Source organism: Trichosurus vulpecula, chromosome 7, assembly GCF_011100635.1.
Source record: "Trichosurus vulpecula isolate mTriVul1 chromosome 7, mTriVul1.pri, whole genome shotgun sequence".
Classification (NCBI taxonomy): Eukaryota; Metazoa; Chordata; class Mammalia; order Diprotodontia; family Phalangeridae; genus Trichosurus; species Trichosurus vulpecula.
Window position 1 is genome coordinate 260,723,265 of NC_050579.1, and position 22,416 is coordinate 260,745,680.

At 48.7% G+C, this 22,416-nt stretch overlaps 2 protein-coding genes and 1 pseudogene across 2 annotated transcripts; 1 reads left to right on the forward strand and 2 right to left on the reverse strand.

The window, feature by feature from the left end:
• Nucleotides 1-788: 788 nt before the first annotated feature.
• EFNB3 (ephrin B3) lies at nt 789-5,651 on the reverse strand. The gene is made up of 5 exons (XM_036766061.1): nt 5,054-5,651; nt 2,475-2,767; nt 2,144-2,236; nt 1,893-1,997; nt 789-1,491 (listed from the first exon to the last, which is right to left on the reverse strand). Exons 1-5 carry the CDS (start codon nt 5,170-5,172, stop codon nt 1,076-1,078), a joined length of 1,026 nt encoding a protein of 341 aa, XP_036621956.1. The 5' UTR covers nt 5,173-5,651; the 3' UTR covers nt 789-1,075.
• A 2,124-nt stretch (nt 5,652-7,775) lies between these two features.
• Nucleotides 7,776-16,740, reverse strand: WRAP53 (WD repeat containing antisense to TP53). Its single transcript, XM_036767925.1, has 11 exons — nt 16,574-16,740; nt 16,085-16,404; nt 15,831-15,929; nt 15,427-15,538; nt 12,008-12,096; nt 11,686-11,776; nt 11,418-11,550; nt 9,505-9,713; nt 9,221-9,324; nt 8,936-9,067; nt 7,776-8,034 (listed from the first exon to the last, which is right to left on the reverse strand). Exons 4-11 carry the CDS (start codon nt 15,427-15,429, stop codon nt 7,791-7,793), a joined length of 1,005 nt encoding a protein of 334 aa, XP_036623820.1. The 5' UTR covers nt 15,430-15,538; nt 15,831-15,929; nt 16,085-16,404; nt 16,574-16,740; the 3' UTR covers nt 7,776-7,790.
• Nucleotides 16,741-17,372: 632 nt separating this feature from the next.
• On the forward strand, nt 17,373-21,575 carry LOC118857936 (annotated as a pseudogene).
• The last annotated feature ends 841 nt before the right edge of the window (nt 21,576-22,416 follow it).

Consider the following 22,416-nt stretch of genomic DNA (forward strand, 5'->3'; position numbering starts at 1 on the left):
CCCACCCAGCTTGCATCACTTCCAGCTACAGCCACACTTCCCGAATCGGAAGTGTCCCTTCTCATCCTGGTTGAAGGCACTTCCTAGTCCAAGGGCATTGCTTCCTGCCAATTGAGAGAACATTTCTGTTCAGGCCTTGTCAATGCCCATCAAGGCAGGGTCCCTTTCACATCTGTTCCAGCAGAGGCCCATTCAATGCAGTGCCAGGCTTTGTTGCTTCCTCTCCAGGACAGTTCCTTTTCTTGCCCCGGCAACAGTCATTTCCCACCCAGCCCTGGCCACTTCTTAGGCAAAATGGGTCACTCCCTCCGAAGGCAGTCACCATTTTGCCCTGTTGTCCTAAATGGCTGAAGGGAGTAGAGGATTTGAAGGAGTGGGCGTTGAGGGGAGGAGGGAGAATCTGCTATCCACCCCCAAGCTGGGCTGGAGACTGGGTCCTTCTCCTTAAGGCCCCAATCTTTGGAGAGCTGTAGGGAAGCTCTCAGTTTGAGAGGTGAAAGGATGGAGGAGGAAGAAGATCAGAGACGCTGCCCTATCCCCAGGAGATGGAAAAAAAAGATGAGAAGTTGAAAGGACAGAAAGAAAGGGATATGGAAGAGAGAAAGCGATAGAAGAGAGGAATAGCAAAGACAGGCACAGAGAGATACAAAGAGGAAGAGAGAGAATGACAGGAAAATCAACTATGCGATACAGAAGAGACAGACATCCAACGCCAGAGAATTGAGATTCTGCCCCCACCAAGAGGGCGAGGCAAGCACCGCCAGTAACGACACCAAGGCAGAGAAGGATCCTGTCTCTACCTCTGTCTTCACTGTAGCCAGGAAGAAGGCAGGACCCCAAGCTGGAGGGTAGGCAATGGTTTAAGGGGGCAGACGAGAGCAGAAACTTGATGGGAGGGTCTTCTGGGGGGTCTTGGAAACACAGGGAGACGTTCAGAAGAATGAAGGGGCAGCAGATTGGGGTTCAAAGAGAAAGTACCGGGGAAGAAGGAATTCCCTCAAACCATGATTGAGACTGCAGGGCATCCCTAGGATGTCTCTGGGAAACCCAGGTTTCATGAGTAGCATGGGGACCGTCACACCTTGTAGTAGATGTTTGGAGGGCTCTGAGGCGGCCCATCTTGCACGATGTACACAGGGTGTCCATAGTCACCACTCACCTTCTCATAGTGAGGACAGAAGGGGGGATCGGTAGTCCCACTACCCCTCAGAGGGATCCCCAACTCCCCAGGCTCGGTATCTCGGTGACCTACTCCTCCTGCTCCCCCGCCCCCAAGTCCCACAGATCCTCCCCTCCCCAGAGAGCCTGGCCCAGGATGTCGGCTCTCCGAAGGCTTGGCCCGTCGTCTTCGCCAACACACGGCACCCCCTGCCCCTGCCACACCCAGGAGGAGCAGGGCCAGTCCCCCGGCTGCTCCAGCCACTGCTGGTATGCTAGGGGGAGGAAGAGGGCCCTCTGTACCCCGGGAAGTTGCATTACTGGAGGGATCACCTGAGAGAAAAGAAGAACAGGAGGTGCTGAAGAAGGATCTAAGATACCTGGCCACACAAGCACAGGGACTTCCCTGCCACTCTCCAGTCCCCTCTGGGACCAAGGCATCTGAATTTTTTAATCTCCTGCTTCCCTCCCCCTTTACTTCCACTCAGAACCCAGGTGTCCAACCCCTCGGTTCTTTGCCACAGGCCCTCCCCCCTTGTCTCACAGTGCTAATTAAAGCCATGACTTGGCTAATTAGCTCTAATTAAGCCTCTTCCTCATTTAGCTTCCTTCCCCCTCCTATTTTCAGTCCCTCCCCTGTTCTCTCTGTCTCTGCAGAGAGAAGGAAAGGGAGAGTAAGAATAGTGTAGACATTGGGGGAGAAAAAGTAGGTGACTGGATATCTGGAGTCCTACCTGACATGTTCTCTTTGCTGGGATCCAAGCGGTGTGCTGCACCTCGGTCCTTCTCCATTGGCATTTGAGAGACAGGTTTTCGAGGAGCTGTCCCTCCCCGGGGACCTGGAGAGGAAGCCAAAGAAGAGTCAGCATATCCAAACCCCTACTCCACTCAGCGATCCTCTGCTGGCTTTCTGATCCTCTTGGAGCTCCAAATACCTTGGCATCTCCCTTACTTTCCCAGCTCACCCCAGCCAGCCTCTACTCACTCTGTCCCACACGGAGAAGCACCCTCATCCCCCTGGTCAGGCAGACCCCGCCCTGCAGACTCTCCAGGCCCTCTCGGGTTCCATCTGACGTAGCTATAAGAGAAAACGTGTGAAAGGTTACCCAAGAGGCTGCATCCTGACTCAGCCCATCAAGCCCATCCAGCCCATCCCACCCTAACCTCTTCCATTCGGCATCGGGCAGTAAATAGAGACACATTTGTATCTTGCATCCAACACATGCCCTATTGGCCCATTCCCCTCCTATCGCTCTCCCTTCCCCACTCCTCTTCCTCCAGTTAGCTCCTCCCTGACACTTCCCCAGCCTCAGTACCAATGATGTAGTAGTCATGGTGTGAACGGAATTCATGTCCCCATAGGTTGGGGCTGTATTCCTGGAACTTGATGGTGAATCGAAGATCAACATCAGGCCGGTCACAGGTCAGGAGCAGGTTAGGGGATGGGGGTGCCTCACAGCGCCGGCCCTGGGCTCCTCCGACCAGGTACAGCTTGTAGAACTCATAGTCTGGGGATGAGTGTGGGCCGGGGGGCCGGGCCCGAGGGCACAGCAGATCCAGTCGGTCCCCAATCTGGGGGTAGAGCACATAGCCACCCTCTGCCTGGAACCTGAACAGAAAAAAGAGGGTCCAGGGGCCCAATCCCCAGAGAGCTCCGGCTCCCCTCAAGAATCCGGCAGCTCCCCAGGTATCAGTTCCTGCTTCCTGACTGCCAAGTCAAAAATTATATACTAATAGATTTAATATGTTGGCCCCTAAAGGGAGCAGAGACTAAAGAGAAAAGCTAGGGAGAAAGAAATGGGACAGACACTTGGATTCATTACCCCTCAATATGTCCAGATGTATTTTACTCAATACTCTCCCCCGACAAACTATACACACTCTGCCATCCAAGCTCCATCACCTGGCCTGTTGTCATGGTAACAGGATGCCAGTTGCCAAGGAGCTGGCCTCTCTGGAGTCATGGGGCCCACCCCTCACTGGTGACTTAATCATTGTAGTCTATGGCAACCAAGCGTGAGGTCACAGCATCCACCCCAACCCCAATGCCATAAGGCAATCACAGTGACATCACTGCCTTCCAAGGTGACCTCACTCATTCTCAAGGTAACTTCAGCAGCATCAGGGCAGAGAAAGAGAGATGGGGATGGAAGGGGGGATTTCTTCCCATCAATGCCAGCCCAGTGATATCACAGTGGTTGCCATGGCAATGTGATCAGAGGAAATAAAGCACTGAAGATGGGACCAGTTTGGGGCTCGAGACCTGGGCCCCTAATGAGAACCAGAGCTTGGGACTTGAATGCCCAAGTTCATTCCCTAGCTTCTGTCCCCTCTCATCCCAGACTTTCATTTCCTTGAGAAAAATAACTCTAAAGCTTTAGCGGCCACCTCCCTGCTGGGAGAAATAATACTGGCCCTACAATGAGATTCATGGCTCACTTCAATCCTGCCCTCATATGATCCTCCAGCCCCTAGGCCCGTCACACACTAAACCATCTATTCCTATCCATATTCTCTCCACATCGATGACAGAACAGGATGTTAAACACTGAGCCTTTCAGGGTCATGGAGATTCTGTGTCTTCCTCTGCCTTCTCTTGCCTGGCCAACTCCCTCTCCAACCCAGGAGTTCACAGCATGCGTAGCAATTCCCAAGGAAGGAGACCCACAGGACTCTGACTCTCCTTGTCAGCGAGCCCTGCAAGTCTGACCTACGTACTCCCCGCTGTACACGATAGCTGGTGTGTAGGTTAGGCACAGAGGAGAACTACTTGCAGTAGTCCACGAAGTTAATTGCATTGCTCACTCTTTTCCATACACTGAAAGGAGGAGCAGGAGTGGAGCTAGAGGAGTTCCTATCTCCCTATGTTGAGAAGGTCCAACCCCCCCCCCCATTTATTTAGCTCCTCCAGTGGTGGATGGAATAGAGCTGAGCAGGGAAGCATTGAAATTATACCCAAAGGAGTCTAATGAGGATGGGGTACCGTGGCTAGCCCATGGGGAAGGAGTACAGTGAAGAAGACTCTGACTTGGCAGCTGGGGAAAGAGGTGGTTTTCAAAACAATTCTTGTCTAGGGGAGGGGCAGTCCTGAACTGAGGCAAAGGAATGATTTGTCTGTCCTGTTTTGCTTGCGGTCCTTTCTGACCCTTAGATCCTTCTCTTGGTAAAAGGAGAGACAGTAGGATGTCCCAGAGCTAATGATCCAAGAGAGATGTGGCTAAGCCCACCCAAAGAGGGTAAGAGGAAGATCTTGGGGTGGGGTAAGGCTTCCCATCATGAAGAGATCCACAAGGAGGCAGAGAGGACAGAGGTAATATAGTACAACCGATGGAGGGTGACCCACTGGACTGAGCTCCTTCTCTACTCTACATTTCAGTCAAACCATGCTGCCTTCGGAGGGAAGGCACCCTCCCTGAGATCCTGAGGCTCCAAATATTACTCTGATTATATCTAACAAATGGATGGACCAGATACTCTTTAGCCCACCCCAGCCCTCTTAAACAAGTCAGTCACAAATCCAGACACCCCAACTTGTTCCTACCTAAACCCAATGCATCTCCCCTCCCCCCTGAACTTCATAGCCCTCTCCTCTATGGGGTCTTCTAAACTTTAGATATCCCACTCCTTCTTCTCTCCCCTACCTACACCTCAGATCTCGGATCACCTACGCCTACATCTCCCATTTGGGGCTCAAACATCTGGTTTCTCAGCTTTCAAATGGCATCTTTCTAATTGCATTGAGGACCACAGAACTCTGTCCTCTATCTAGCCCAAGATCTCTTCACCCAGATGTCCAGCTCTCCCAAAGTCCATAATCCTCTCAATGACTACTTCTCTGCTGTGGTAGTGGTGGCAGTGGCTACCTAGCCCCCCAAATCCCCCCCACCCAGCTCACCTCTTATTCGCCGAGTTCCAGTAGACAGGTTCCAGGCTAAGCCCCGACACCAGCCCCAAGAGGCCCAGGAGCAGCCCCCCGACTCTCACGCCCCCCAGCCCAGGATGGAGGGCCCCCATTACCCCCCCTGCCAAGGCCTGGGGGGGTGGAGGCACCAACTTCCCCCAAAGCCACACACAGCCTGGGCCACCCCACAGGGGTCTCACAACCCCCCTCCTTCCAGTCTCTGACCTATACTGCTCAAGCTTCCCGGTTTCCCTTTGATTGCTTGCCCCACCTCCAATTTCCCCCTGACTTGCCTACCCTACTCTTCTCCAACCCCCTTCCTTACAATGCTCAACCCCACGAGATTCCAAGGTTCCCCCCCAATCTGCCTGCAGATTCTACACACACAGGCACACACACATAGACAAACATACACATACACACACACACACCCCTGCCCACACTTCAGCACCCCGGGATTTTTGAGGGGGCCTAATGAGGGGCTGGGGGAGGCTGAGGGAGTGGGGGGCCAGGCAGGGAAGGCATGGGGGTGCCAGAGGGAGGGAGAGCCAAAGCTGGGAATGGAGCTGGAGCCCTAGCCTAGCTGGGGACTGAGGGCAGCAGGCTAGGGGAGGAGACTAGAGTCCAGAGCTCAGGAGGGGGGAGTTAAAGGAGAGGCGGGGAGAGGGAGGGATGAAGGGAAAAACTGGATCTGGAGTAAGGGAGGCAGGATCCCACACCCCACTTCCCTACCACAACACCCACACCTCCCACCAGTGCTGGCTTCAACCCCGCCCAACTCTTTCTTGCTCTCTCTTTGTTTCTCTAAGTCGACTTTCTTTTTCCTTCTCTCTCCATCTCTGTCTGTCTCCTCTCACCCTCAGCCACCGGGACCTTTCAGCTTCCTCCGGCTGGCTTTAAAAGAACCTGGCCGTTAGCTGGTGCCCAGCCCTCCCTACCCCGAGAACTAAGCCTCCCTCAGTCTTGCAGCATCCTCCCCACTTCCCCCAAACCCAACAATCACAGCTTCACTAGTGTGTAGCAGTCCAGTTTTTTTTGTTTTTATCATTTAGTAAGTGAAATGTGGGAGGAGAGAGAGAACAGAATCTGAAACTCTGAAGGAAAGGACCTTTCCCCAGCCAGGGAGGGAAATGTGAAGGCAGGGGAAAATGGCAAAAGGAAATAAATTCAAGGTAGGGAAAACCATGGCAGTTCACTGCCTTCCAGGGGAGGAAAACCCACTGTAGTGGGGGAAAATGAGGGCTGGACCAGAAGATCTGGGTTCTGATCCTGCCACAGAACACTTTCCCCTGCTGGGCGCAGTAGCCTTTACGATAGTCACTTCCTAGCTAGTGATTTGAGTTTCTTTTTCTCACCTGTAAAATAGGATTATACCAGCCCTACCTACCTCCCAGGGTTGTTTTAAGGAGGAGCAAATGATTTTATAATCACAATAGAAGTCTCAGTTATCATTTTCTGTGTGGCTGGAAGGTAAACACTGACACAGCAGAGGGAAGGTGGAGGGAAAACCTTTCCTTTATATGTATAAAAGCTCAGAAAGCCCAAGATATTTCCTCTAAGAGCTTTGCACATATAAGGGCCTTGTGCTATTGGGGAGGGGGAGAGGAGGAATGGCACCCAAATGATTTCAAGAGCCCAGCAGGTTAAAGTGAAACCTGGAAGTAGGCTGGCAATGAGCTCAGGAGATGACAGATCTAACAGGAAAGTGGGGGACAGCCAGGATAGGGTCCGCCCCCTGCCCCCATTTCAGCACCAATGGACAGAGTTTATCCTTGTCTTTCTTTCCAGTTTGGATTAATCTCTCTCATTAAACTAGGAAATCCCACTGGGAAAGAAATACGCTCTGTCCCTCCCCAAGTGCAATGAATATGGCATAGGATCCGAAATGCTTGAGTCCTAAGTTTAGGAGTTTATTGAGAAGGGAAATAAGTTGGGGGCGGGGAGGAGAGGAGAGCGACTCTAGCATACAGAAGTAGATGGAAACCTTTCCAACCCTCTTTCTTCCATGTGTAGAAGAATGTGAAGCCCAAGACTGATTGCTTGGACTGAGAAACAAGGAGATGGGACCCAATTATTGGATTATTGAATCAGGCACTTGTACAAGCTCTATAGATTGTGTGAATATTCATCCTACTTCCATTATTTATCACCTTTAGTTTTTCACACCCTCTTTCCACAGCTGTAGGGCTATGGTAGGTAGGGACCCCAAGAGGGGAGAGGGGGAATTTGCTCTTCCTCCCAACCGCCCCCTCTAAAAAAGACTGGGAGTGAAGCCCAACTGGGTGCTTGAAAAAATGATTAATGGTCTTCAGTGTACGTGAGCTGATGTTTGTCTCAATGATCTCACACTCCGAAACACACACATGCCTCCCTCCCCCCATATTAAGACAATCACAGAAACCCGCCACATCAATTCAGTCCCACTCAAACAGACCCCTGTGGGGCTACATAGCAGAGCTCCACATCACACACACAATGCTAGGGAGCAAAACCTGAAGACACACCCCCTTCAGTTTACCAGGTTGCCTGGCAACTCTGGGAACAATGACTGGAAACCCCACCCACACTTAAGAGTGACCTCACACTGAGCTCTGCTGTGGATTGGCTCCCATCCCTGATCCCTCCCAGGTCCAGGCACAAAGTGACAGATCACACTAGGCTCAGGAGGGAAAACTAGGCACCCTCCTCCCAAAAAGAACACAGTACTCAGTCTATTATCTCAAAAAACCTTTTATACAACCCCACGTTCCCCCTCCCCAGGACTGTCTTCCATCCCCATTTCTTTGCAGTCAGGGGTTTCTATATCTGAAGCACCCCCACACCACCACAGCTGGAGGCGAAAGTCGGGATGGGCATGGCTCAACGACAGCAGGGGAACCCCATTCGCCTGCCCCTCTTCATCCTCACTGTTTGTCGGCTCAGGGAAAACACGCTGGCCAGAGGCTGTGGCCAGCAGAGGCATGCTTGGGTGCAGACTGTTAGGGAGGGGAGAGAGGGAGGGAGTGGAGAGGAAAGAGGGATGTTAGAGTCCCAGCCTAGCATTCTTCCATCCCACTCCAGCTGCTTCTCTCCCAAAGTATCTACCTCCAACTCCTCTTTTCCCCAAACCTTCCTCCCTTCCTCCTTTCCATCCAGTCACCCAGGCGCACAAGCTAAGAGCATCCTCTTCCACTCTTCATTCACCTCTTACTCCCATATAAAATCTGTTGTCAAGTCTTGCTGATTTTCCCACTGTAATATCGTTCATATAAGCTCCCCTTCTCCTGACACTGCCCACCACCTTGGTTTGGTCCCTCACCACAACGGGACTATTTTAACAGCCCGCTGGTCCACCTACCTCAAGTCTCTCCCCATCTGACTATCAGATTCAACTTCCTAAAGCACCAATGTAACACCGATATAACCATATCAGCCTTCCCTTTAGGATCATTCAAAGCCAGAGGATTTTACAACCTGGCTCCCTCCTACCTTTCCAATCTTCTTGCATCTTACTCCCCCAGTATATATTTTGCAATTCAGTAACACTGACCTCCTTTGCTACAGTCTATCTCCTGACTGGGCATGTTCACTGGCTGCCCCCTATGCCTGGGAATGATCTCCCTCCACAACTCTGCCTCCTTCCTGGCTTCGAGTTCCAGCTAAAAACCCACCTTCCATGTAAAGTCTTTCTTAATCCCCCTTAATGCTAGTGTCTTGTCTTTACTGCTTGTTTCCAATCTATCGTATGTATAGTTTGCTTGTACATGGCTGTTTTCATTTTCTATCTCCCATTAGACTGACTATAAGCTCCTTGAGAGCGCTCCGCACAGTAGGTGCACGTAGTAGGCACTTAACTGACTGACTCCAAATACTCCCCAAAACATCCAGGCCTCCTACCTAACACCATTGGTGCAGTCCTTCTGAGGTAGAAAACTCATCAGTGGCTCCTGCTGGTTTACCCCAGTCCTACTGGTGTCCCATACTGACACAACTCCATCAGTGCTGCCGCTTGCTAGGAACTGTCCTGTCCTGAAGAGAAGGGTAGAATCCTCATTAGCACAGCTGGTTGGGCTCCTCCCAGGTGCCACTCACCCACAGGGATCCGCCCTGCGATCTCCCTCAGAGGATGGGGAAAAGGGCTCTTTGGTCACTTGGAAGAGGAAGAGGACAGTGGCTACTCACGGGTCCAGGTCGAAGTAGATGCGCTGATTAGTAGAGACTTCGCGGTTCAAGGACAAAAGTAAATGGCCTGGCTGCCGGAGATCCCAACACAGGAGCTCGGCATCCTGCGGTGAAGCCGAGCCGCTCAGTGAATTCAAACACCCAAACCGACTCCTCTCACAGCCCAGGTCTCCAGCCCCATCACACCTTAGCAATTAGTATTACTTTCCCTCCCAATAAAATTGTATCTGACTCATATCTGTGCAACTGCTCACCCACCCTACCCCCCTGCACCTAACTCTCACCTTCCGGGCCCCTGAGAAGAGTCGGTTGCCATCAGGATGGAAGCAAAGGTGGGTGATGCCTCCGTGATGCCCCGCAAACAGAGCAAGAGCAGAGCCATCATCCTGGGAATACAGACCAAGGGAACAGCCATAGGAGCCACAGGCATAGAGAGGCTGGGTTGGGCTGAACGCGATGCATGAAATAATCCCACTCTGGCCCTGTTTTTTGGCTAGTGTGGGAAAGAGTGAAGGAGGGTAAGTTGAAGACAAAGGCACGGCCACCCCTTCAAAACCCTCTAACTCCCTTCTAAGAACTGGGCTTCTCTCCCATCCCCAGTCTCTCTTCAGGGATCTGTATCAAGTATCTATCAATCACTAAGTAATTATTAGGTGCCGATGATGTTACAGGCATTATACTAATGAGGTACTAGGGACACAAATTAAAAATCGAAAGAGTTCCTGCCCTTAAGGTGCTTGTACAAGAGATCCAACGTGCGTGTATATGGATGTGTGTACGTATATACGTGTATATATAAGACATAAAAAGCAGGCTATGAGGGCAGCCTTAGAGGAGAAAGCACTAGCAGCTGGAGGGGAGAGGGAGGAGCCTCCAGAAGGTGGCATTAGAGCTGGGTTTTGAAGGAAGCGAGGGATTCCAGAAAGCAGAAGGGAGGAAACCACTCCAGGCACAGAGGACAACCAGTACCTTTAAAGGCAAAAAGATGGGAGATGGAGCACCATGGGTGAGAAACAGCATCTAGGCCAACCTGACTAGACCACAGAGCAAAGGTAGAGAAATAATATGGGAGAAGACCGGAAAGGGGCCAGGCTGTGAAGAGCTTTAAATGTCAGACAGAAGATTTTACATTTGAACCTAGAGGATTGAGAAAAGGCCATTAGATCTGGCAACTAAAGGACTCCCGGTAACTCTGGAGAAAGCACTCACAACCGAGTGACAATAACCAGGGTTTATGTGACGTTTAAGATGTGCAAAGCACCTCGTGTTCTCCAACCCTATGAGGTAGGTGCCATTCTCCTCATTTTGTAGGTGAGGAAACAGGCTGAGGTTAAGTGACGCGGCCCAAGGTCACACAGCTAGGAAGTGTCTGGGGAAGGATTCAAACACAGGTGTTCCGGGTTCCAGGCCCAGCACTGCTGCCTAATGTGATGAGTGATGAACCAGAAGCCAGGATGCAGAGGGTTTAGGACAGGGGCAAGGAACCTGCAGCTTCAAGGCTTACACACACACACACACACACACACACACACTTCACAGAACAAATCCCCTTAATAAAAGGATTTGTTCTGCAAAACTTGGACTCAGTCAAAAGGCCGCACCCAAAGACCCAGAAGGCCACATGTGGCCTTGAGGCCACAGTTCCCGCCCCTGGTTTAGGTGAGAAGCAGTGCTGCCAAGTACAGACAGCTTTTCCAAGCAGTTTAGCTAAGAAGGCAAGGAGAGATACATGATACAGTGATGGTATCTAGCAATACCCCCTAGTGATGGGTTGTTTAAGGAGGGAGACAGTGTGTTTGTAATGGGATAGAGAATCAACTAAGGAGGGTTTGAATGACTACCTTGTGAGGACCCAGCTGAGATTAGATAAATTGAGAGTGGACCCAGTCAATAAGAGTCTGTCCACCCTGCCTTTCCCAGTTCCTCCTACCCTCTCGAAGGAGTCAAATCAATTAAGTGCCTACTCTCAAGGAGCTGATAGTCTAATGGGAGACAGAATCCTCATAATCCATCCTTCCTTTACCTGTAACCAAACTGTAACCTTCCCTACTCAGGACACAGAGCTGAGAATGCCCTTGGGAAAAGGAACTTGAGCTTTGGGAAGAAATTTCCTGAGAAAACCCCATTAAAATCCTCTTTGGGCAAGGGGCTTGGGGCCACTGTTGATACCTGACAGCTAAGCTGTCTTGAGCCTCACCAAATGTGGGTCTTGTTTCAAACTGTCTCCCAGGTCGGGATGTGGAAAAGATCCGCACAGTTCTGTTGAAGCCACAGTAGAGCTTCAAGCCATCCGGAGAGAAGCAGAGAGAATGGGCAGCAGTCAATTCATCCTGAAGTGGAAAAAGGAGAAGGAAGATGATCACCAGAAACTGAAATGTTAGATACTCTAATCTGCAAGGGCAGGGAAAGATCAGGCAGCTTGGGGCCTGGATGGGCCCCTGGGAAAGAAGAAAAGGTGCTCATACCAGGTGGTTGTAGGCCCGAAAGGAGGCCCGAAGCTGCCCAGTGAAGGCATCCCAAATGTGGATAGGGTTCTCACGGCTGCTGCTGGCCACACTGTCAGGAAAACAGGGACAAGAAGGAAAAGTTACTAAAGAAGGTGTACGGAGGAAACAAACTGGGCCTCTCAGCTCCCCTCTGAAAGATGGACAGGATCTTCCTCTTCTCCATGGCTTCCCTGACTGCACTCTCACCTTCTCCTCACTTCCCCAAGATGTTCTCTTGGAATATCAAGAGACACCGAGTCTGTCCCCATCAGATTAAAGATGATCAAATGTCGAGACTTACAAGCAGGTATCTGGCTGGCCCGAGTTCATCAGAGAATACCAACAGTAATCATAGATAGTGTCTCCTTCCACCATGCGCAGAACTGGGACCTGGGCAAGAAAGAAGGGCAACACCTGAGTCTTGAGGACTGGACCCCTCCATCTTATAGGATTTCTCCAAGATGTGTGAAAGAGTCATGGGACCAAGCAGGGAGGAAGAAATATTTCTTCTTGGGTATGAGGGAGGGAAGGAATTAAATGTACTAAGCCAGCAAAGTTGGGGGCAGGGGGAGAATGAAAGAAAAAATCTGTTTTTCCCAGTCAAGCCTGGTTTGAAAACCATATCATCATCATCATCTTTGAATCCTTCCTATTCCCACAGTTACCACTTAATCCAGGCCCCAGTAACCTCACTGCTCAATTATACCAAGTTAATTTCCTAAATAGCCTCCCTTCCATATAATCCACTAGAGTAATCTTCCCCAAACTCCATTCATAACCATTAGGAACCCACTTACTACATGCAAAGCTCCAGGCTACAAGGGCACCTAACTGAAAAACTACATAGTCCCTGTCCCTTAGGAGCTTATTTTCTCCTAATAGAAAAGGAATTCCTTAAATATGATGGAAGGGAGACTATGATAAGGGCAAAGAAGAGAGCAAAAGAGTTGTAAGAAATGTGAGAAGGAAAATCACCTTTAGTTGATGGATTAAGGGAGAGAAAGTAAAGAAAAGGACACCTAAGCTGGCCCCTTCCCATCTTCTCCCTCTTGGTGGAGGTGTGGAAGGTTGGCTCTGGGCAAAAGGGATGGTATGCATGAACTCATGTGAGAGAAAAAGGCAGGATGAAAACAAGAAGGCAGCCAGTAGTTCAACCTGGCCAAAACATTTGTTAAGGAGAAGAGTATGAAATAACAGGGGAAATGTAGGTAGCAACTAGACTGTAGGAGACCAGTATTTAACTTACAGATGATGGGGAGCCAGCCAAGGATTACCATAAGACATGTGCATCAGGGTTGCCCTATGTGGCCAAGACACAGAATCATAAAAACTTTGCAGTACCTCTTCAGGAACAGAAATTTTGGGGGATATACCCAAGATGACTAATTCATTCAATAGAGTTCTATTTGCCTGGAGGGAGAAGATGAGTCTTGTGGCCTCAAAGAGAGAATTTCTGCCCAAGTTTTAGGGTGCTAAATGGGAACCAGAGAAGCAAGAGTGAGGCCCAAGTGAATGAGCACACAGACTGGAGAACAAGAAGAGAGAAGCCGGTCACGTGGCAAGAGTAGACTTGAGATGAGACCAGACCAAACCAGATATTAGGACAATAGCTTCTTTTTTTCCTGTTTTTCAAGAGGACAGTGCTTAGGAAATTTCTACTCAAGAGTTTAAATCTCAGTCTCTTTTTTCAAAAACCTTTCATAAGACCATCTAAGAGGAGGCTACAGGAAGGGATAAAGGAGTGAGTTGTTTGAAGTTTATCTGTATTTTTAAGTTACTTGATACAGCTAATAAATTACATGACTATTAATAGTGATTTCTGTCTAGGCTTCTAAGTTCACAGTTCAAGATTGAGAGACAGGAAATTATCCCATGGGAGAAGAGATTTCTCTGGTTTTACTCCAGGGTACAGGATAAGCCAATCGCAGAAAATTTCTGTAATTTTGGTTATTTAATGAAAATATACCAGAGCACAGCCACCAGACTGCCTCTGAAGATGAAGTGTCAATATCAGTGAGGAGCGGGGAGCAGTTAATGTTGTTGTCTTCACATGCACCTGAAAAGTACTGTGATCACAACCCCAGACCCAGCAAGATTGACAGCAACTGGGTGAAGGATTAATTGACTGGAGAAAGACTGGAAGCAAGGAGACCAGTAAGAGGCCTATTACGATAGTCCAAGCTACAGCTGATCAAAGGCCTGAACCAGAATGAAAGTAGAAAGGAAGAAACAGATAAAGAGTATTAGGAAAATAAAATCAATAATACTTGGTGATTAATTGAACGTAAGTGAACAGGAAGGGGGATTTGTTGCCCTCACCCCTAGTTCAATTGATAAGAGTTCACAGATATGAAGAAACTGAAGTGGGAATAAGAACGTTAATACTCAATTCCTCTGTGAAGCATGAACACCTCTCTAAATCATAAGGGGTAACTCCACTAAGCTGAAAACTGGCCACATCCCTAAGGTCTTTAAATAGCTAAGCCCTGGAGACTACCAGCAGCTTAAGAGTTCAGTAATCAAGGCCAGGAACCAGCAATCAAGGAAGAACTTAGATATTCACATCTTAGGAGAAGGGATTTTCTCTCTCCCTTACCAACAGGCCGTGGCAATAGAATTATCTGTCCAGAGAGACATCCAACAGATGAAAAACCAGTTTGAGACAGAGCCGAGGTGACAAAAGACACACTCCAGACAATGATTCAGAAAAGTGGTCACTCAATATCCAGAACTAACTTTATGAATAAAGTATGACTGACCCAGGTGTCGAAGCAAAAGAGAGAAACCGGCTATGGACTCAAGAGGGCTAGCTCTGGCAATCCAGAGTCAAGTTCCAGCTCCAGAGTCAGAGAGATCCTAAGAACTCGAATAAAGCCTCCCAGCCAGAAGAGACACTGTGTTTAAGAGAGAGCTTAATGATTCTGAGATTTTGAACCTTGGGGACTAGGAAGATAGTGGTAACATCAATAGAAATAAATCCCTGGCTTCTTTCAAAGCTAAGCTCAAAAGCTACCTCCTTCAAAGGAAGCCTATCTTGACCCCCCCAATGCCTGAAGAAGTCAGTTTATACACACACATATATGCATATGTGTGTATGTATGTGTATGTATATATAAATTTTCTATGTATGTGTTACTTCCCCTAAAACAAGAGAAAGGTCCTTGGGAAGGACAGAAACAGTTTTATTTTTCTTGTTCTCTTATCAAAACCTGGGACCCTGACTGTCACATTGCATATGCCAAATGAATACAAAGGAAAAAAATCCTCCTTTGCCCTCAGGAAGCTTATACTCTTCTAGGAGGAAAGGATACAGGACACAGGTAAAAAAAAATACAAAATAATATGGGGAAGATTTTAACTGTGGGATCAGGAAAGGCTTAGAAAACTTGAGCAGACCTTGAGAGAAGCTAAGGAAAATGTGGGAGTGCTTTTCAGTCCAAGAAGAAATGTACAGTCTGGCTGGGATGTATATAGGTTGTAGAAAAGGAATAATATGAACTACGCCTGTAAAGACAGATTATGGCCAGATAGTGGAAAATTCTAAACTGGCATCATTTTCTCCTAGAAGCAACAGGGGGTCCAACGAATGTTTCTGTACAAAGATGTGATGTGGGTCAGATTTGTATAAAGAACCTACTATTGGCAACCAGGAGGAACAGACATAACAGAATACCTTCTGTAGTGGTGAGGGAAGGAAAAGGAGCAGGTCCCTACACTCACCATTTCTGTATTCTTGAGCTCTTCCTCTTCATTATACAGTTCTGGGGGTAGGTTATAAATCCTCAGGATGTTGTCGGCACTGTTGGTCAAGAGGCAGGAGCCATCTGGGGCCCTGGAGGCAGAGGAGATTTAGGCTGGATGCCTGGTAGCTGAGTGAGTGGGGAGATAGGAACTCCTGAGTCCCTGAAGGAAATGGCAGGCACGGGGGTCCTGGGAGAGAACTGAGCAATAAAGACCCAGTTCGACTCAATTCGAAGAACACTAATTAACCCTCTTAGCCCAGATCCAACACCTCCCTGCCAATGTGATCTTGTCCCTTCTCATCCAACGGCCTCCCTCCCCATCTAATTCACCCAGAATCTCCCTTCTCTTCCCTACCCCACCCCCACCCCAAGTGTCCTTACCATTTACAGCCTTTTAAGAAGTTCTCGGGCTGAAAGCTGAACTCTGACCAGGAGCCACTGAGAAGGCGAGGGGGCTGGGAGAAATTGTAGCTCCAGCAACTGGAAGGGAGATGGAGAGTAGAAGCTTGGCTCCCTGCGGGAGATAGGGACTTTGGGAGGATCGGGGACTGAGGACCCTTAAGCGAGTGGGGGTGGGAGGGGAAGACAGACCCTCCAAAAGGGGCAGACCCCCCCTTCCCCTCCGCGTCACTTACTAGTACCCCTCACATTCTGGGGCTGGCTCCTTCAACACTTCCTCCACCGGTTCCCAGGACGCAGGTTCGGGAGCTGCCCCGTCAATCTCGGGAGGGCTTTCCGTTTGGGCGGCCTCCTGCCCTGCTCCTCCCGTAACCACCTCCTCCACAGGGGCTTCTCCGTCCTGTTCCGGGACAGGGGTCCTAGGACCCCGGTCTTCCCCCAGCTCCACACAAGGGGTCGCGGGCTCCGCTGGCTCGGGGGCAGCCTGGGGGGGCTCATCGCTACAGGAGGGATCGGGTGCCGGCTCCGTGGTTAGGGTTATTCGGCCCTGGGAAACCTAAGCAAGAACGTGGGCGAGGTGGGCGTGAGGGGCGGCCTCAGGAGTCTCCTGGGGGTTAATAACGGTAGTGCGGAGCTTACACACACACACACACACACCACAGCACACTCTCTCCCTCTCCCCCCCCCCCCTTTCTCTCTCTCTCTCGTGGGGGGAAGTGACTTGCCTAAGGTCACAAAAGTGGTGGCGCCAACAAGAGCCGACTTTGCGGTGCGCTGGCCGGGGGACCGGCGGGGGTCGGGGCGTCTTCCTCTCCAGGGGCTGGCCGGGCAGGCAGGCTCCTGCTAAAGCGAGCATCCAAAGCCAAGCTGCCGCCCGCCAGGTCCGGGACTGGCTGGGCTCGTGCAAGACGAGCCGTCTCTTTCTTGCGAGACTTCCCCAGGCCTTCTGATTGGTCCTTAGTTGAACGGGCTCCGGGACGGAAATAGGCCGTGCCAGGACTACAATCCCCATCAGTCTTCCGGGGTTCCCCCCCCCCTCCCCTGTCCCCCTGGTGCTTGCTGGGAGTTGTAGTTCCTAGCTGCGTCAGGGAAGGTGCTCTCCCTCCCGCAGCCTCCCCTCCCGCGTTTCACCTCCAGGGGACGCCCTGACTACACACTTAGGCCACCTGCACTGAAGAGGGCGAGGGGGGGGGGGCGGGGCCGGAACTCTGAGGAGGAAAATGGCCAGTCTCCAGCATCTGGAAGTCGGTTCCAGATGCGGCGGATGCGGTGTGTACAAACGCAGGGGGGCGGGGGGGCGATGTCGATGTCGCTGCGTGCGTAGAGGAGAAGGTCAGAAAGGAAATAAATGCAGCTCATAGTGCTGATATTTAGCGAATCACTCACGCTCTCTGTGCCTCGGTTTCCTCGTCTGTAAAGTGGGGATCACAACAGCACCCACTCTGGTTGTTGCGGGGCTCAAACGAGCGCTTCGCAAACCTCAGAGCACTGTGTAAGCGCTCGCAGTCTGGAAAGGGCAGCTAGATGGAGGAGCATCAACTGCTCAACGCTGGCCTTGCCTTTTACCCTGGACACGCTGAGGAGTCCGTGGTCGGACCGTCACGGCGGCTCGCGGAGGACGGAACGCATGGGAGGGCACCGGCTGGGGCGCGATGGCCGTACTCCAAGTGGGAAGGACAGCCAGGGATGAGTGAAGAAGGCGGGAGAGACGGGAGAGACGCCGGAGAAACAGAAATGTCAACTCAGTAATTTACTGAACGTGAGACTGGAACAGTGAGAAGGAAGGCTGTCCAGGAATGATGGTGAACCCCGGTGCCCCTGAAAGAAACGTGTAGGCTAGAGGATGTGTGTGTGTCTGTGTGTCTGTGTGTGTGTGTCTGTGTCTGTGTGTGCAGACACACACACATACAGACCTGGGAATCATCCCCATAGAAATGATCACTGGACCCAATCATCAGAGTGTGGAGGGAGAGAGAAGAGGATGGAGACTTGAGGGGTACCCCTCCACTGACTGCCGATAGCGGGGGTGCGGAACCCGCACCCTCAAGGCCCTTTGACTGAATCCAAACTTCACAGAACAAATCCCCTTAATAAAAGGATTTGTTCTGTAAAACTCGGACTCGGTCAAAGGGCTGCACTTGAGGACCTAGAGGACTGCAGGTTCCCCACCCATGACTTATAGGTTCTAGTATAGAATGCAAATTTCAAGTCTTCCACAATCTGGTTCTGACCTAACTTTATAGCCTTAGTTTATACTCCTTTCTAGAACCCATAAAGATTCTGGGGCTTAAATTACACTCCTGCTCTTTCCTTAGCTTCTTGCAAGGTCTGCTCAAATGCCTTTCCTAAACCCGAAGTGTAAGGTCTTCCTCATTTAAAGCTCACAAGGCCTAACCATTGTGCTTCCCATCAATGATAAATACAATTTTTGGTCAGCAAATTCAGAGCCTTTCTTATGATGATGATCCGGCAAAGGAGGGGACAGGAGAAGCAATCAGAGATAGGAGAAGCCCCAGGAGAGTCACAGAAGTGATAAGACTCAGGAGGATATGGTGATACACACAGAGTGTCAGAAGCTGTAGACAGGTCAGTACAAGGAGGACTGAAAAAAGGTCATGGGATTTTATTAGTGGTAAGATGATAATTTGCCTTGGAGAGAAAAGTTTTTATTGAGTAATGGGGTCAAAATCCAGATTGAAACGTGAATAAGAGAAAAGGGAGTAGGAAAAGCAAGTGTAGAAAACTTTTGCTAGGACTTTGTGAAAGGAGGGAGAGACAAAGGTAGAATAATACTGACAGGGTCAAGTAAAGGGCTGTTTGTTTTTTAATGATGAGAGAGACACCTGCCCTCCTTTGCAGGCAGTGGTAAGGAAGTATTAACTCTGGATAACTCAAGACTGAAGGAGAAGGAGGGAATGATTAAAGAGTCAAGTTACAGAAGGAGACGAAAGGGGATAAATCAAGAGTACAAAAGTACAAGTCAGGCAGGGGTAAGGTTCTCTTCCTTAGAGACTCAATCTCTCTTTATCCACTGGCTTTTCCCCTTCTCCCTACAAACATGCCCAGATCTCTCCTATCTGTGAGAAACATTTATTTGATCCTACCCATCCCCTCAATATAATCCTATATGTTTTCCCCCTCTGAAAGTAAAACTCATAAACAAGGATTAGGGGTGAGAGGGTCTATGTATATTTTTTGTAACATTTTGATACTTATTTCATCATCATTGGTTTCAACTGTAATCCTATATATTTTATCTTATGCATTTAAAAATGCTATTTTAAGAAGGGGTTCATGATACAAAACGGTTAAGAACCCCATCCTAGAAAAAGCTGTCTGCTGCTTCTATTTTATCACCTTCCCTTTCATTTTTCAACCTTTTTATGATCTGACTTCTGAACTCAACTGGAAATGCCCTCTCCAAAATCATTCATGATAACTGTTTTGCTAAATCTACTTTTCCCCAGTCCTCATACTTTTTTTTTGTTTGGTTGTTTTAGAGGGCAGGGCAATTGGGTTAAGTGACTTGCCCAAGGTCACACAGCTAGTATGTCACGTGTCTGAGGCTGGATTTGAACTCAGGTCCTCCTGACTCCAGGGCTGGTGCTCTACTCACTGTACCACCTAGCTGCCCCTAGTCCTCATACTTCCTGACCTCAATGTTGATCAGTCCCTCCTTTTAGATGTTCTCTCCTTCCTCCTCAGTTTCCTTTACATGATCATGCTTCAGCCCTCATGTGTGGGTACACATCAAGACTCCCCTGCTACTTCTTTCTCTGTTCTCTCTCTTATTCTTGATAGTTCCTATGGGTTCAACTATCATCTCTATTCAGATGACTATCAGAACTACATATCCAAGCCCCTTCGATCTCCTAAATCCCAGGTCTGCATCTCTAACCACCTGCTAAATATCTCCACCTAAATGTACCGTAAGCATTTCAAACAGAACATCCAAAAATGAACTCATCTTTTTTCCATTAAACCTTCCCCTCCTCCTAACTTCTATCGAGGGCACCACCAGGTTTACACTTAGGACTGTTGACTGTGCATTCTCACTCATCTCCTCACAGGTTTTTCAATTTTAACCCTACAATAGCTCTCACATCCATTTCCCTCTCTCCACTTACCACAACTACCCTTGTTCACTTTCTCCTCACTTCTTGCTTGGACCATCAACAGCCTCCTAATTGGCCCCCTGAATCCAGGCTTTCATCTCTCTGAACCTATCATTGACACATCTTCTGAATTGATACCATTCATGTACAGACCTAACCATTTCTCTTGGTCAGGCAGTTTCAATGCCTCCATATTGCTTCTAAGATGAAATACAAAGTCACGTGTTGGACAATGAAAGCCCTCCACAATTGCCAGAGCTCCTGCCTATCTTTCGTTTTTAAGTTTTGCTTTATCTCATTTTTAGCTCATTTTTTACAAACATGTTTTTCTCCTTCCCAAACATCATAATATGCATAATTAAGCAAAACAAGTTCTCATATTGGCCATGTCCAAAAAATGTATGTCTCACTCTAGATTAAAAATTTATCTATCACCACATTGAACCCAAGTTGGAGGCAGCGAGTCAGGTCTCAAAATGGTGGTAAAACAGCTGCCCAGCTGCCCCCAGGCCGACCCCTGTTGACCACCGTTGCCACAGCCGGGGGGAGGAGGGTCATGATCCAAGGAACCAGAGCAGTTGAGAAAACTGTTTATTGGTGGCTTGAGCTTTGAAACTACAGATGATAGTTTAAGAGAACACTTTGAAAAATGGGGCACTCTCACAGATTGTGTGGTGATGAGAGATTCCCAAACAAAACGTTCCAGAGGCTTTGGCTTCGTGACTTATTCTTGTGTAGAAGAGGTAGATGCAGCAATGTGTGCTCGGCCACGTAAGGTTGATGGGCGTGTAGCAGAACCAAAGAGAGCTGTTTCTAGAGAGGATTGTGCAAAACCTGGCGCACATCTAACCGTGAAGAAAATTTTTGTTGGAGGTATTAAAGAAGATACAGAAGAATATAATTTAAGAGACTACTTTGAGAAGTATGGCAAGATTGAAACTATAGAAGTTTACGGAAGAGTGACAGAGTGGAAAGAAGAGAGGATTTGCTTTTGTAACTTTTGATGATCATTGACAAAATTGTTCAGAAATATCATATTATTAATGGGCATAACTGTGAAGTGAAAAAGGCCCTTTCGAAGCAAGAGATGCAATCTGCTGGCTCACAAAGGGGTCGTGGAGGTGGCTCAGGCAATTTTATGGGTCGAGGAGGAAACTTTGGTGGAAGAGGTGGTTATGGTGGTGGTGGTGGTGGCAGCAGAGGCAGTTATGGAGGTGGAGATGGTGGGTAAAATAGATTTGATGGTGATGGTGGCAACTATGGAGGTGGTCCTGGCTATAGTCGTAGAGGGGGTTATGGTGGTGGTGGAGGACCTGGATATGGAAACCAAGGTGGTAGATATGGTGGAGGTGGAGGAAGATATGATGGTTACAATGAAGGAGGAAATTTTGGTGGTGGTAACTATGGTGGCAGTGGAAACTATAATCATTTTCAAAATTATAGTAGGCAGCAGCAATCAAATTATGGACCTATGAAAGGAGGCAGTTTTGGTGGAAGGAGCTCAGGCAGTCCTTATGGTGACGGTTATGGATCTGGTGGTAGAAGTGGTGGATATAGTAGCAGAAGGTTCTAAAAACTCAACAGAAGAGGGCTACAGTTCTTAGCAGGAGAGAGAGCGAAGAGTTGTCAGGAAAGCTGCAGGTTACTTTGAGACAGTCGTCCCAAATGCATTAGAGGAACTGTAAAAATCTGCCACAGAAGGAAAGATGATCCATAGTCAGAAAAGTTACTGCAGCTTAAACAGGAAACCCTTCTTGTTCAGGCCTGTCACAGCTACAGTTGGCAAAAAGTGCAGCTATTGATCAATGCGATGTAGTGTCATTTAGAGGTACATTCCTGAGGTCTTTTATCTGTTGTAGCTTTGTCTTTTCTTTTCATTACATCAGTATGTTGTAAATTGTGGTAGTGGTACCAGGAATAAAAAATTAAGGAATTTTTAACTTTAAAAAAAAATCTATCTATCATGTCTCTGGCAGGAAGTGAAAAGCTTGCTTCGTCTTAGGTCCTCTGGAAACATGATTTGTCATTTCATCCACCAGAGTTCTAAATAAAGTCTTTCAAAACTGTTTTTCTTTATAACATTATCATTGTGTAAACTGTACTCTACTTCTGTTCATTTCACTCTGCGTCAGATCACAGAAGTATAATCAGTTCCCGCTGAAATTGTCCATTTAATCACTTCTTATGGTGCAATAACATTCCATTCCATTCATGTACCATAATTTGTTTAGCCACTCCCCAATGGGTGAGTACTCAGAGTTTCCAGTTTTTAGCTGGTACAAAAAGAGCTGCTATAAATATTTTTATCCATATAGGCTTTTTACCTTTTGTCTGTGATCTCACTGGGGCCAAAGCATAGTAGCAGTATTACTGGGTCAAAGGGGATGCACAGGTTAGTCGCTTTGAAAGAATAGTTCTAAATTGCTTCCTGCTGTGGCTGGCCCAATCCGCAG

Excerpts from the sequence above, each read along its gene's own strand:
- EFNB3 (XM_036766061.1), bottom strand. The coding sequence starts at position 5,172 with ATGGGGGCCCTCCATCCTGGGCTGGGGGGCGTGAGAGTCGGGGGGCTG. Across the intron at positions 2,237-2,474 it reads CCATGACTACTACATCATTG|CTACGTCAGATGGAACCCGA; the intron begins GTACTGAGGCTG and ends TTTCTCTTATAG. Across the intron at positions 1,492-1,892 it reads CAGCAAAGAGAACATGTCAG|GTGATCCCTCCAGTAATGCA; the intron begins GTAGGACTCCAG and ends CTTTTCTCTCAG.
- WRAP53 (XM_036767925.1), bottom strand. Across the intron at positions 11,551-11,685 it reads TTCGGGCCTACAACCACCTG|GATGAATTGACTGCTGCCCA; the intron begins GTATGAGCACCT and ends TTTCCACTTCAG. Across the intron at positions 8,035-8,935 it reads GACTGCACCAATGGTGTTAG|TCTGCACCCAAGCATGCCTC; the intron begins GTAGGAGGCCTG and ends CCTCCCTAACAG.